Raw genomic sequence first — 15,968 nt, forward strand, 5'->3', positions numbered from 1 at the left:
GGGCTATCCCTTCTTTGCATGCAGGAAACAGATTAATAATCTTATGTTTGTTAATTCAAAAATTAAATTGAGTTCAATGGGATAAATACATTTGGGACTGCAATCTTAATATGCATTTACCACAACGATATGAAAGCTACTGAATGATATTTATAAGAAAAGGGATTCAAATTGTTCATAAAAGTTGTTATTAACCCTTGCAATTATTCTAGCTGCTGTTTTTACACTGGATGCTTTTTAAAATCTGGATAAAGTATAAATATTTAAAATATATTTTAAACAAGTGGCATAAACAACATTCTTAAATGTGGATAAACAAAGCTGAACATAGTGGCATAAATTCAATCACTAGTTTCTGCTACACAAGAATAATTGAATCAGTGGAATAATTGAACTCCTTCCTGTATTATTATGTATTATTTATATGTATTATGCTATTATTTCTTAGAATGTATGCCATGGGCAGGTTTATTTTTATGTATTTTATTGCTTTTATGTACAGTGCTGTGTAAATCTACAGCACTATATAAATAAAGCATAATAATAATAACACCATCTAGCAATTGGTTCGCTTTCTAGCTGATGTAGCAAGTGGGTTTAGGGTAATAACTATCAACTGAAGTCAATGAGACTTTTTGCTCACGCATATGGATGGTCTGATATTTAAGGGCCTTTATATTAAAAAATCTTCACATCAAACTCCTAGTTCTTTCCTCTACCTATTGGGCTGGAGGGGTACTTCCAAAACTGATACCCTCAATGTGTTTTAGGCTACAATACCCATCAACCTGGCCAACTGGCCACAATGGCTGGGGCTGGTGAAAGCTGTAGTCTAACATCTGAGAAAATCAAGTTGGGGAAGACTTTAAAATTTAAAATATTTAAATATTTGTAGCAAACTCCCTTGTCACAGTAACTATTTTAGAAATATGCATAAAAATGGGTGAGGGAGGAGGTGCATAGGTACCGCGGGATACGAATTGATCGCATTACGAAATTTCCGGGATACGAAAAAGTTAGATTGGAAAAAACTGTTCCGGGATACGAAGGTTTTTTCGGGTTACGAAATTTTTTTCGGCGCGAAATTCAAACGCGCAGCTTTACAGCGCTAACGGAAAGCCTTTTTCGGGTTGAGAAATGCATCGGGTTACGAACGGGGCGGCGGAACGAATTAATTTCGTAACCCGAGGTAGCACTGTATATGATATTCATTTGTTGCTCAGTACATTATTCCAGTCTTTTGTGCATACACAGAGCTACACTCACAACAGGCAAATATATGAAAACCTCCAATTTGTAGACCTTATTTTGTTTTCAAGGACATCAACATTTTTCATGTGTCACTTCAGCCATAGCACTATAATATCTATGGAAATTCATTTTCCATGTTTAAGAGCAGTCATTATTAAAACTATTGTCACTCAAAGGTCAACCAAAAGGAGAAAGCAGTTTATGAACAGAATTTGTGTAACTCCAAATTTTGTTACCACTACTGCACTTTTAAATAATAATAAAATCTTTATTTATATTTCCTGCCTCTCCCCATAGATCGAGGCGGGAGGACAACAGCTAAAGTCAACATTACAGTACGTAGATTCACAAACTCACTAATTCGTGCACTATATTAATTGACAGTCAATTATAAAATAGTATAAAATTTATCATTATAGTCTATGTGCACATCATCCCTAGGAGGTAAGCATTTTCAGGGTTCAATTCATAATAGATCAGGCAGGTATGCCCGCCAGAAGAGATCCGTCTTGAGTGCTTTCTTAAAAGCACTTCTCTCCCTTCATCTGTCTAAACAGAGATTTTCAAAGCAGATAATGACTGAATGTGATTCCATCATTTTTGCACAGATGTACTATATAAAATATTAACAACCAGCAAAACATGAAATGAAATACCTTTCTAGTCTGCCAAAATATTAGTGGGATTATGTTAGGCATGGCTGAATTATGGGAGGAAAAATATAAGCAAACATTTATAGGAAAAGTAAATAGCAAAATAGGAAAAGCTTGTTTATAAACAGTATTTTACCATTACTGTTCCCTGTGGTTGAAGAGCAAGTGGCTGTCCTACTGCTACAACTTGTTGATGAGACTCACTTGATGGACTGATCATCTGTACATTCTGCCCTTGGATGGAATATGCTTAAAAACAAAAGAATTTTTCAATTTTAAATAGAATAAAGATTATACTAAAAAGTACATGAACACTACAAATATGCATATTTAAGTATACCTACTTATTGGCACTTTATATTTATTTCTAAAGGGCTAAATAAATAATGAGCCACTGACATAAAAACCACCACTATATTTTTCTCATTAAAATTTGAAAAAACACAGCAGTACAATCCCTAATAAACCAATAACAGATAGGCAAAGATCTCTAACATCCTAAAAAATGTCAATTTCATGTAGTTTTAAATAACAATATTCCAGTTTTGCTCCTGCATTTTATTTACCTCTCTGAAGGAAATATGTGTGAAAAACACAAGTTGTAATTTAAAAAAGAAAGAAAGAAAAATTGTGATTGTACTAGGAGGTACACTACTCCAAAATAGATTTCTAGTGCTGAGTGCATTCAGTTCCCACTGGGAACCTTTTACTGACATGAATGCTATGTTGCATTTAAACTGGAATTTTCATTTTAACATCTTCTATAATAGAAATACCGATAGGTGACAGGTCTACAGAGCACTCAACTTACTACTTACTTGACCTCTGAATGCTCAGTAGCCAAACAGTTAGAGGAACAACTGGCACTGAGTCACCTAAGATTCAGTAGTAATAAGAATACAGATGAAAGACTTTACAAAATTGTGTGGGCTGTTAATAATGTTCTGCATATGAAGGATCAATGTACCAAGCAGCTCTGCTCAAGCATACTAGATTTATTTTACGTTGGGGTAATTCACTGCTTTATATAACATTCTAACACAAACTTCTCTATCAAATATGTATCCAGTAAAATTAAGTGTCACAGCTATTGATTAACAATATGTTTGAGCTTAAAAGAGGGAAAATGAAACAAAATAGTATCCTTACATTTACTGGAAAGAGCAGCAGTAGTAGTATTCAGCACTGTTAGGGCATAATGAGGAGGCAAGGAGCCTTTGCAAATGGCAGTAATAAAAGCATCTCTTGATGTTACAAGACCTAATTTTCCACACAGAGCAGCCATGGTCAGCTCTGCTTTTAAAATATTTTCTGTAGCCGCTTCATCGGTGCTGAGGTAGTACAAAGAAATAGTTAGTCCATACATACTAGGAGCTGCTGACAACAAACAAAAAGTATACATACATCAAAATTGTATGAACAATTCCACAAAAATGCTGAAAAGGGAATAATTGCCCAGTTGATCTGTTGGGCAAACTCTCTTGTCACTAAGTTCATAGTAGGGGAATACGTCCATTATTTTCCAAATTGTTTCTACCATCGCATAAGCAGATTTAAGAGAGCAAGTGCATAACACTGAAATTACAAATCCTCCTGACATGGCTGTGACTATTTTATTTTTATAATGGAAAAAAAAGATAAATTCATATTTGTAGCATTTTAATGCATAGTAACTATTTAAAAAATATACATAAAATGGGCGAGGTGGAGGAGGTGGATATTAGACTTTATAGCATCTGGTTAAATGACTCCAGAGTGATGGCCAACCTTTTATATGTATTTTTTTTCTAGTAAAAAAGCACATGTTCTCACTAATTAACTCTTTCCTAGCTTTTGGAAAATATGCACAAGAATGCAGTTGTTTTATAGATTCCAGTCACAAATGAGAACACAAGTTCTTAAGAATGAAACAATTATAAACAGACTAAATACCTTGCATCCAGAAGTAAAGACAGTGCAGCAAGAAGACCACACCAACATGCATTCACCATTTCTTCCCAAACAGCTCTGCTAACTTGGGAAAAAGTTTATGGTATTATTAAAATATTTAGCAATTATATAAAATAAAGAATTTCCAAACAATAAAAGTTCACATTCCAGAACATAGCTCTTTACGTATTCAGTTTGCGGCCAATTGGTATTTAACCACTGAATAAACACTGCACACATAAATAATAATAATATTAATAATAATAATAATAATAATAATAATAATAATAATAATAATAATAAATTTTATTTATATACCTCCCTGTGGCGAACCAATCCGGGCGGGCGGTTTACAACATTAAAATATCTATAGCAACTACTCTTTGGCTATTATCTGTACACAATTATATATATCTTTCCTGCTATTAATCTTGATCCAGTTTCAGTTCCCATCACGTACCTGTTTCTTTATCAGTTTGGTCAGACACTGAATGAAAATCTTGCAAGTCAGAAGACTGTGTTGGTGAAGATTGTGCATCAGATGTTGCTACTTGACTGTCTGTTTCAACCTGTCCCAATTCTTCTTCAATCATGTTAGTGATGCCACGTACAAGATCCAGTAAACAATGGAATGCTACTGACATGGCATAGCCTTCAGGAATTGTAGGTGGCTCAACTTTGTCCAACATTTCTAAACTAAGAAATAAAAACAACAATATAATTAAATAAAAGTGGAATACTTGTTATTCATTGTTTATTTATTTATTTGCTGTACTGGAAATAAGCATGATAAAAATTAATATTCAAAAGAGACCTGACATATTTCAGTACAATCCAAGTTACCATAACTATAAGGTTGTCTAGTGTATTTTCTCCAAGTTAGAATACCAAACTACTGTACTATCATAGCTCAATGTTCCAAACTCCACTGTTCAAACTAGGTGTCACTTTCTGAATCTTTCAGGTCTTTTCCTCATTCCTCATGAAAACATTTGCTAGAATATTTTTTAAAATTTAAAATTTTATTTATTTTACTACTTTTTTGCATTTCCATAAATTGTGTCTAGTTAAAGCACCATGTAGCAAAATTCAGGTTAAAATATAGTTACCTACATCCAATACTGAGTTATGTTCAAACCCAGTTAAATCAGCATGCTTAAGCACATGTAACCCTTTACTGGATTTATGCTAGAATAGCAGAGAAAACAAATCAACTCTATATGTTAAACACCTATTTAAACCATACTTTTTTTTCTTCTCCCAGTGAAAGACTATCAACGAGGGAGAAAGATAAGAAAAGAAACAAAATGCTTCTATTGATGTCCAAATGTATTATCAGTCACTCAGAATGGAACTGCAACTGTTTCCTGCTTCCTTTCCTAGTTTCCAAACCTAAGGTCACAGCTGTCTCTTTATATTTACATGCATATGCTTATGTCAGTAATTTTTAAAATTATGTTTTGAATTTGACTGTAGATAATTTTATTATTATCTTGGTTTTTATCTTCTTTTAAATATAAATGCAGAATAATACATGCATCCCACCCCATTTTGCACTGCCTTGAGACAGAATATCTGTGTCATCTGTAAGTAAAAGCAAATGGATCTTGATATGAATATCTACACACCCAATAAGATGTAACCAAGTAATTGGTTTATTATTTTACTTACTAAGTAGCTTTAGCACTGCCTTGTGCTGATATACTGAGGATAGGTATCCAGGTACCTCTATATTCAAAAGCAGGTAATACGGTTACACCTCCACCCATTCCTAGCATTCCTGGATTGGTTTGTGCTGAGGCTGTACCAACAGGTGCACTACCTCCTGTACAGTGAATCAAGGAAATAAAAATAACCACATATTTAATCCTACTATTTTAGCAGAAAGAATTGACGACCACATCACTCCTGCCCCTAAACTGGCATAAGGGGAGATAATGTAGATTGCTGTGGATTGTTCCTCTTCTAGCCAGCAAAATATTCTTTTTTTGGTATCATAAAACAACATGCTTATAATGAGGGATACTCAAATGATTTAGTTCAATCTATTTTGAATCCCTTAATCCTTGTTATAGGTCCAAAACACACTGCAGAAATAATCCAGTTTGAGACTACTTTAACTGGCCTGACTCAATGCTAGGGAATTCCAGGAAACATAGGCCCTTTACAAACAGGCCTTTGCGGCGCCCCCGTCACGTGCTAGGGGTTGGCCGAGGACCTAGCGTCCATACCGGCCTCACCCCTAGCACGTGACGGGGCGTAATAATGGCGGTGCCCTATACACACGGGTGCCACCATTTTGACGTATCGGATGCATAGCGTCCGCACGCCGCGCCCTGATGTGACACCGCGAGTGCGCAAGTAGCGCCTCGTGGCATGCCATCCGGGGCGCAAGAAGAAGCGCCATTTTGGCACTTCTTCTTCTCTGCATCCGGGAACTGTGGTTTGGCTGCTGCAGTTCCCGGATGCAGCAACCGGCGGCGGCGGCAGAGCGCCGCTTTTTGGCGGTCTCTAACCTGCCATAGTTTTGTGAGACATTTAGTCTTCTCTGTCTGAGTGCTCTGGTACCACAACAAACTACAATTCCCATGATTCCTTAACACTGAGCCAGGGGCAGTTAAAGTGGTGTCAAATTGGATGATTTCTGCATTGTGTTTTGGACTACAGTGTATCTGTGTTTGGTCTAACATATGCAAAGAGAGTTTGCATTTGAATTTGCATTCTCACACACAATTGGCTTATATAGTCTGCCTCTGGACTCTTTACTCCAAACATGCATCTGAGGAAGTAGGCTCAAGTCTATAAAAGTTCACGCTACCAGATTCTTTCTTTCAGTTATTCTCAGTTGCTAAACTATCCCTTTTTTCAGACTAAGATGGGTTTTCCAGACAAACATGGCTATGTCGTTGGTCTAAAGTGTGATCAATCGCTCTGAATTGCATAAAACAAAACAAAAACAAATCAACAAAACCACCACAAAGAGCTCAGAAATTTTAAATATTAAAACCCACAATAAATTTGCAATGTAACACATGCAAAAGATTTTGAGAGGTCTATCTAATTGAAATGGGCACTAACACTAAATGTTGGTGTAGTGATTTACAATGTGACAATTTTAATTGCTTCGTGTGACAAGTGTTAACAACCCTTCATTCAGATTATAAAACTATAAAGCTTCTTCTAAAGTAGTTCTAAAAAGCTTCATCCTTATCAACATAAATTTCCAAGCACAAATGTCCCATGGAATTATCCTTGCTAATAAATTTATTGTTCTCATAAAAAGTAACATAGAAATATTAACAAAAATAAAACCATGATTATAAACAGAACAGGTTTCTAAGAAAAATGGTAAATTACTTAGGACAATATATGAATCCATAGTTTACCTGTTTGGCTTGCTGCAGTTGATGGATTCCCTATGTTTGGTACAAGAAAGAGTGATTGAATAAATGACCCCAGAGCATTCACAATGTCACGGAATACCTTGGTAGAATGCTGCTTCATATCATAAGACTGGCAGAATGACCTATCAAATTTTAGAAGTAAAAATGTTTATTTACAAAACACTCAAGCGAATCAACAAACATAGTTTGTACCTGTTAAGAAATAGTGTTCCTATATTTAATGCAAATTTTGTCCTAATCACAGACTTCATGTTCAATACTACCACGTATAAGTGCAAACACTAAAACAAAATGAAACATATCTAACAGGAATCCTATAAATTGTAATTTTTAAAATAAAAGACTTGACTTCAGTACCTTAAAAGCTGAGGTTGTACGCAAAGCCTATGTATAGATTCTACTGCAACAGCTCTTAGCCACTGAGGTTTGTCTGCATCCAGAAACTTCACAAGCAATGATAAAAAGATCTCACACTCAGTTACCTGAAGAAATATAATTCAACAATCAAAGAAAATAACAACCAATTCCAAAAGTTTACATCCATTAAAACAAATGTTGTTCTTGTATGCCTTCAAGTCGTTTCTCACTTATGCTGACTGGGTTTTCTTAACAAGATATGTTCAGAGTGGGTTTGCTTAGAATTTACCTAATTATAACATGGTTGCCATTCTACAAAAACCATTAAGCCTGCAATACTGTATCCCGTCTCCATTGAACTCTGTGAATCTAACTATTGAACACACACATGCAAAAGGATCTTGTAGGACCTCTGAGACTGATAGAATGAAGTTGGCAGCATAAGCTTTTGAATATTAAATCTATTTCAATAGATACAATTAAGCAGACAGGTAAAGAATTGTACAATGGGCCCTCGCCATACATGGGGATCCATTCCAAACCCACCCATCTCTGGTGTGTGGGGAAAAATGCGTATGCTCAAACCCCATTAGTTTCAATGGGGAGCATTCCCACGTTTGGCGCAGCATGCACCATTCATTTCCCGGCAACTTAACCTTCCGCGTAAGGTTAAAGCGGGCACGCTGTACTGTTATTCACTACTATTGCTATTCACTACTGTTTGAAATATACATCTACTTATTATTACAATAAACAAGAAGAATAACATTCTACCGTATATACTCGACTATAAGTCAAGAAATTTATACTCCAAAATTGACCCTAAAATCCTGTGTCAACTTATATATAGGTCAATAACTAGTACTGCTTAGAAAGGTCCTAAAACAAGCAAGCCTGATGCACCACTCTTGGTGCTTCAAGACATGTGTTTTTCTGTGTGTGTGTATGTGTGTGTGTGAAAGAAATTCCCAGTCCATTTTGCAAGCCTCCTCTTCCCTTGGAAAAAACAACTCATTTAACACCACTGCTTCCCTCCCCAGTCCGATGCAAGCCTCCTCTTTCCATAGAAAAACCAACTCATTTAATACCACTTCCTTCCCTCTCCAGTCTGATTTGCAAGTTTCCTCTTCCCATGGAAGACTCTCCCCATTTAATACCACTTGCTTCCCTCCCCATTCTGATTTGCAAGCCTTCTCCTCCCATGGAAAAAATCCATCTCATTTAACACCACTTCACTTCTCAATCCGACATTAAAACCTCTCGTCCAGCACCTGGGAATTAGTATTAGTGGTTGGGAGAGGTCCACATAAGAAGGAGGGATGGAAGTGGTATTTCTCCCTTTCCATCCTTTATTATAGCCTCCTAAGTTTTACCCTCAACTTATCCATGGGTCATATAAAAATTCATGATTTTGACCCTGAAACCTTCCCTTGATCTATACAATGCACCCGCGTTATATGCAAGGGGCGGCACATCCCATTCAAATGAATGGGGCTCAAGCATAGGCAGGATTCACCTTACATGGGGGTGGGGGGGTGGAACGGATCCCCCGCATAAGGCAAGGGTCCACTGCACATGAAGTCAACTTGTACACGAGTATATACGGTAGTTTGTCTTGTAGCAGTAGTAGTAACAGTAGCAGTAGTACTAGTAGTAGTTATATTTGTAATAATAATAAAATGTTCCCAGGTGCATGGTGTAATATGTAGGATAGTATAAGAGGATCTCATAATCTGAAAGTAGACATAAGAGAAACAAAAGATGGAGGGGAGCAGGAAGAATACAGAATTGGTATCTGGTTGTTTCAGTTACATGTGTTTATTCTGTCAAAAGCTTTACCAAAAAAGCTTTGGAGGAGCATTGAAGGAAGTAAAAAGATGAGCATAAATACATATCTTTATAATAGGTTCTTGACACTTCACGATCTAGAAGCCCCATCTTTTGAGACATATTGATTTGGATCAAATTACTTTTCAACAGACATGCAAAGAATGAGGTGTTGATACCTACCAAAAAAGATAATTCTAGGAAAACTGAAGAAACCTTTGGGTATTCTCATGCACTCACTGATCAAGGCAGGAAAGCAGAATTGCAAAACTATCTGTTGCTTCTCCTCTCTCTCCATTAGTTTTTCCTGCCTTGCCAGCTGGAATTTCTCTCTCTCTCTCTCTCTCGTACACACACACACACACACACACACAAATATAAATTATTCTGCTACCAGGTAGATATAGGGTGATATAGGGTGTTAGTTATTAGAATATTGTACCTACAGGAGATTTGTTGAGGGCTTCTCCAGCTCTCCTGAGCATGTATGTCACCTGACTTTCAATATATAAAATAAACACGGTGCACATGTTGCACTTTGATGTACAAGGTATTAAATACATCAAATGCATAACAGTGATATTAAGATTTCAGTCTTACCAGTAAACTATAAAACTGTTTGATCAATACAGAAACAACTCTCAAAAGGCGCATGCAGATAGGAAAATAAGGTTTTTCTACTGGTGCTGGTGAAGATGAAGTACTGGAACCTTGTCTGAATTTGATATTTGGTGAGAAGAGTTTTATCACAAGTGGACAAACCCTTTCTTTAAGGAGGAAACTGAACTCTTGATGCTGGAAAAGAAAAAAAAGCAACAAAGAATACTATGTAATAGGAATACACTCAAGTGCTCTGACTTGAATCCAGACTTAATCATAGTTATACCATAAATTACTTATAACCTATGTTACTTATGACTGAAACTACAAATAAGTTCAGTGGATCTACTCTATGACTATCCAATCCAATGTTAATGCATCCAATCTTGTGCTATTTTATAAACAGAACACTATTTCTAAAATTGTCATATCAGAAAGTACCTTCTTTTTCTGCAATTAAAAATAAGCAAAAGTGTTCACCTGTAAAAATACTTGGGGGAAATCATTGAGGACAGACTCAAGTAGTTCCAGGCCAAATGTCCGGGTCATTTCTGTCATGCCTACAAGCCAGTATGGAGCATCAGCATTAACCAGCTGACAAAGATCCTAAAAAAATAAAAATAAATTCAAAACAAATTTTTGAAATCTTATTCAGTAGAATCAGCCAGGAAAATCATTTTTATGCCTTTTATATATTTCCAACATAAAAATGTTCCTGAATTTGCACATTAAAATGTTCCCACATTTTTACATTAAAATCTATAACCATAAAGCAGAAACAGGCCCAAGTCTTCAGGGCTAGTATAATTCATAGTCTTCCAGTTCAGGTGAAAAGTCAAGCTATGATTTGCATCAAATAAGAGAAGGATGAAAATGCTTCATGCATAGAGAAGAGAAGAAATATGCCCAATGATTCACCAGAACCAGTCCCTTGTTAACAATTTTATTCAAATTAATGTGTTTGTACATTAATATTAAACTACCAATTGGCTTGTACTGTTTACAGCTGATATGGCTGAGCAGTTGTTTTCTGAGATCCTTTCAAGCAGGGCTAGCAAGTTTGGGATTACTCCTTGTCTTACTCCGGAGTAAGATATTTTTTCTTAATGTTACTCCTACTTCTATAAAAATATCTTACTCTTTTACTCCTTACTCCTACTCCCCAGCCCTGGGGAAAAGCTCTGGTTGCTTTGCAAGGCTGGTGTGTGTGGGTGTGTCACAGTGCAATATAATAAAATTGGTTTTTGGTGTTTGCATGTACAATACAATAACAGGAATAAGGAGTAACAAATATACTCCTACTTCTGTAAAAACCTCTTACTCCTTATTCCTACTCCCCCAGCCCTACTTTCAGGTATATGAAAGATATTCAGAATGTCCGGTTAGTTTTAAAGCTAAACATAACCAGGTTCTTTAGTGTTGCAAACTGTCTACTAGCTGTTCTAACATCCCTGTATAAGTCTTTCTAATTTGTTAACAAACTTACTAAAATATGGTACTTTAGCCAGAACACGAAGGAGATTACCACACTACACTCGTATAGTGACAATATGCCACTTTTACTGATTTGGCTGCCTCCTGTGGCATTCTGGGATTTGCAATTTAGGGAGGGGCATTTACAATTCTCAGTCAGAGAGTTCTTAGGACTCAATGAACTACAAACCCCAGAATGTTACAGAAGGGAGCCAGAGCAGTAAAAGTAGAACAGCACCACTATGAGAATGTAGTGCAGGAATCTCCAGTGTCTAAAGCTGAGATATCTATAGCTGAGATGTAGAGCATGGTTCCCAACCTTGCTTCGAGGAGTCCTTAGGGCTCCGTGTGCACTGCCCAGGTGCTCTGCAGCCACTCCAGGAAAATGAAAGAAATAAAATTTGAATGAAATTAAAGAATAAGAATATGTTCTTATTTGTACTCCTAAACATTATTGACTTGTAAGACACAGGGTAGGCCTCTTAGGGGCTCCACCATAAAAATAAGGGATCTGCGAGTCAAAAAAATTGGGAACCCCTGATGTAGAGTAAGTCCTGAATGCTGCACTTCCCATCCATGATATTAAGAAAGTCCTGCATACTGCATCCTAACATGTTTTCAAAATTTTGTGTAGACCAATCTCCTTCACCAGATGCAAACACTGGAGTGGTGACTGCCTGTTCTCACAAACTGGTCTATGTATAAGTTATACAGCATGTTAAAAAAAGCCTAATAATAAAAATTCAAATGTCAATCATTACCTGAAAAAGCATGTATGCATCTTTAGCACATGGCTTCAAAGTACTGACAGATCTTCTATTGCTATTTCCTTGAACTCCTATTGGTTGTTCAACAACATCTGCATACAATCCAGAATATAACATATCAGAAACAGCTATACATTCTTTCATTTACTCTAACTAATGCATTGTAATTAAATGACCCAACATAAGATCTTTAAGACCTCACTTTTGCTAACTAGGGAGGTCTAGCGGATGAACTTCCACCAGGACTGTGGAGACCTATGATGAAATCCCACTTAGCTGTGAAACTCACTGAATGGTCTTGTTTTTCTTAGATCTGTTGAGGATAAACTAGGATAACCCTTAAAAGGGGGGGGGGGGCGAGGTGAAGAAGCAAATGTGGCAGCATCTTTAAGACTAACTGGTTTTTATTTTCACATGAGATTTCATGGATATAAACTCACTCATTCTGATGCAATATAAAGTGATATTAAGACCTCAGGAAGGTATTAATGTCCCTAGTTGTCATCTACAGTTTCAAATGCATCAACAAGCTAAAACCAATTCTGGAGAATAACATAGCCCTCTCATAAGCTCTGAGATGCAGGCCTTTATTGGTCTACAGACAGCCTCCAAATCTTAAACAACTACTCACTAACAAAAGGATCTATAACAAGGACGATAATACAAGAATAAGCTCCTGCAACAAATCCAGATGCCAACTCTGTCCTCAAATCTGCTCTGGGAGTAATATTACAGAAGAGCAATATTTACTTGCTCTTCCTCCGATGTGACATATGCCATCTTATGCCAACAATTCCCCTCTACATGCTACATTAGACAAACAGGACACTATGCAAGAGGGTTAATTACGTGGCATTAGAAATGGTAGTTCCCCAAAATCCACTGTAGATCATTTAAAACATTCTGGACATATAGTAAGAGTTTTACAGTAAATAAATTATAAAGGATGACTAGAAAGATAAAACAGCTGAACTGAACTATATTCATAAATTGCAGTCCATATCAGGGGCATGAACAAGGACAATGGCTTCATGGCACACTACGTATATTAATAAAAGTTTTCGTAAATCAAAAAGAATTTTCTCAGAGGGAGTTCTGAATCCTGGGAAACTAAATTTTAGTAAGCAGATGATTGATTTCACACATCAACACTACTTGACCACTGTAAAGATCTGAAAGACACTACCTTTGAAAATTTACAAGACTTGCAGCCTTCTGAATGCTATTATATTCTATCCCACTCCCACACTGTATAAATATGCTTTATGTCTGAAGCCTTTAATACCACTTGGTATGCATTCAAAGAAGTAGATTTATATTCATACTTCCTCCCCCCCACAATCTTCCTGCCTGCTTTTTATCCTGAAAGAAATTAATAGGGGTACATCTTTAAAAACTAGAATAACTGTATATGGACCTCTCAGCTCTCTGGAAAAAACTGCCAGATATTATTTTAGAGATTATAAAGATTAATTTACTGTAAGCAACAAATATAATTTACTATGTTTTCATTATAATATAAGAACATGCCTACCTTTATAGCGTTCATCTTCTGCAACCACTCTTTCAAAAACTACAGTAACTACTTGCCGTACTGTAGCTGCTGCAGTATTATTTGTGATATTATCTTTTGTGAAGTGCAGCCGAAAACAGAGCACAATTGCCTTTAAAAAATTTTAAAAAAATTAACAATTCTAACTATACAAGTCAAATCTTCTTAAAAGTTATACATATAACAATAAAAATAATATATAATGTTAATTTCTGTAATTTTTCTACAGGAACTAAGCCATGAAAATTGTAGGATTCCAAAACCTCAAATTAATTTGAATTTAATTATAAAGTCATAGAAATCTTCCTCACCCTCAAACCAGATTGAAAAACATTCTAAATGAGGTTTCTTTTGGTAATGCAGTGCGCCTGTGTTTTATGTGGGCACACCACACACAGCTTTCAGCATACACTGAAAGCCGCCCTGGAAGAGCCCATCGTGCACCCAGGAAGAACTAATGGGGTGCGTGCCTGTGGTGCACATGCACCACCGTGTGCAAGCCCCATTAGTTCCTATGGGGCTCCAGCATACTCTGATTTCCCCTTACAAGGAGGGATCCGGAACGGATCCCTGCATAAGGGGAGGGCCCACTGTGGTTTGAAAATTTCAGCTGGTATGGGAAATGACACTGTATTTTCTACCTAAAGGGTAGCAAATTTGCCAAACGTTCCAGATTTTCTCCACTGGTCCTGCATTATCTTCATACATACTTCAAGACTGTTGTTGTTGTTGTTGTTGTTATTATTATTATTATTATTATTATTATTATTATTATTATTATTATATTAAAATATTAAATGGTTTAGTCCCTGCATATCTAAGAAAGAGCCCTGGTGGAGCAGTGGTTAAATGCCTGTAGTGCAGCCACTCACTGACAAACCATAGGTTTCTGAGTTCAATACTAGCCAGAAGCTCAGACTCGACTCAGGCTTGCATTCTTCCGAGGTCACTAAAATGAGTACCCGCCTTGTAAACCGCTTAGGGAGTGCTTAAGTGCACAGCTAAGCGGTATAGAAATGTACTTGTTATTGCTAAGAAACTGCTCCCTCCTTTATGCTCCATTAAAACTTCTTCACAAGTGAATAAAAAATAAGATCATATGACTCACACAATTGTTCAACATATCCATATCATGTATGCCTCTTGATTAGAACTTTATGTGATAAGTTGATACAGAAAAAATACACAGAAAGAATTAATTCTGTTAACTGTTTCACAATTGTGGAACCCAGTTTGCTTGAAAATTTGACCAAAGCTGAACACACTCTTGAAGCAGTCTAATATTTCATTGATTTCAATATATTTTCAAGTATATTTTCAATAGATGAGGTTAGTTATGAGGAAATTTTAATCCATTTGCATTTTAAATGGAAATTTGAGGGGCTGCACACACCGGCCATAAAGGCCAGCCTGGGGACGGAGTCAGGGCGTGGCGTCCACGTGACACACACCTCAACTCCAACCCCAGTGTGGCATGAGGCTGTGCGTTGCTCCACACACCATCATGGCGCTCCTCTGGTATTGCATCCACACGATGCAGCGCTAAAGGAGCGCATTAAAGCCGTGGCTTTTTGCAGCTCCTTTCTGCACCCTGGAAAGGCCAGATTAGGGCTGCAGCATGTAGTTGCCGCAGCCCCATCTGGCGCAGCTGAAGGAAGCAGTCTGCACAGCTCCTTATTTTACTGGCTTTAAGAGGCTTTACTTGTTCTGACTAGAATTTAAGCAAGTTAAACCTGATATAAATTTATTTCTAATTTTTGGTTTAGGAGGATTTACAGGTGTTAATCTGATCTTGTACCAAAAATGAACTAAGGAGTAAAACAGATGGCCCCTTTGCAGTGGCTTCTTGGTGGCTTCGGGGAGTTTAGTTTAGACAATGCGTGCCCCCAAGCCAGTAGGAAGCTGGTGTGAAGCTGCCTGCCCGACCACACGGTAGGCAGCTTTGCAGCACTCTGGAGGTGCAGATCTTAGATGCCGCACACCACAGGAATGTTTCAAAGCTGTGGTGATGGCAAAAAACTGGCTTTATGCCACTTCTTTTTGGGCTGGCAAACAGCCAGGTTGGGGGCATGGTATGCGGTTGCCATGGCCCCAACATGGCGTCCAAAGGGGGGCATCAAGCCGCCCCTTTCAGGCCATCTGTTTTGGCCCTAAG

At 37.0% G+C, this 15,968-nt stretch overlaps 1 protein-coding gene across 4 annotated transcripts in view; it reads right to left on the reverse strand.

Annotated features, from left to right (window-relative positions):
* The window catches only part of MON2 (MON2 homolog, regulator of endosome-to-Golgi trafficking), a 66,715-nt gene that overhangs the window by 27,086 nt on the left and 23,661 nt on the right, over nt 1-15,968 (reverse strand). For all 4 annotated transcript variants that reach the window (XM_042468615.1, XM_042468612.1, XM_042468613.1 and 1 more), the window contains exons 5-15: nt 13,796-13,925; nt 12,256-12,353; nt 10,502-10,627; nt 10,022-10,216; nt 7,595-7,719; nt 7,220-7,359; nt 5,505-5,658; nt 4,294-4,529; nt 3,837-3,918; nt 3,054-3,235; nt 2,041-2,153 (exon numbers count right to left, since the gene is read on the reverse strand). In XM_042468615.1, coding sequence (XP_042324549.1) covers nt 2,041-2,153; nt 3,054-3,235; nt 3,837-3,918; nt 4,294-4,529; nt 5,505-5,658; nt 7,220-7,359; nt 7,595-7,719; nt 10,022-10,216; nt 10,502-10,627; nt 12,256-12,353; nt 13,796-13,925 — 1,581 coding nt within the window. The remainder of the gene's footprint in view (nt 1-2,040; nt 2,154-3,053; nt 3,236-3,836; nt 3,919-4,293; nt 4,530-5,504; nt 5,659-7,219; nt 7,360-7,594; nt 7,720-10,021; nt 10,217-10,501; nt 10,628-12,255; nt 12,354-13,795; nt 13,926-15,968) is intronic.

Source organism: Sceloporus undulatus, chromosome 5 (assembly GCF_019175285.1).
Source record: "Sceloporus undulatus isolate JIND9_A2432 ecotype Alabama chromosome 5, SceUnd_v1.1, whole genome shotgun sequence".
Taxonomy (NCBI): domain Eukaryota; kingdom Metazoa; phylum Chordata; class Lepidosauria; order Squamata; family Phrynosomatidae; genus Sceloporus; species Sceloporus undulatus.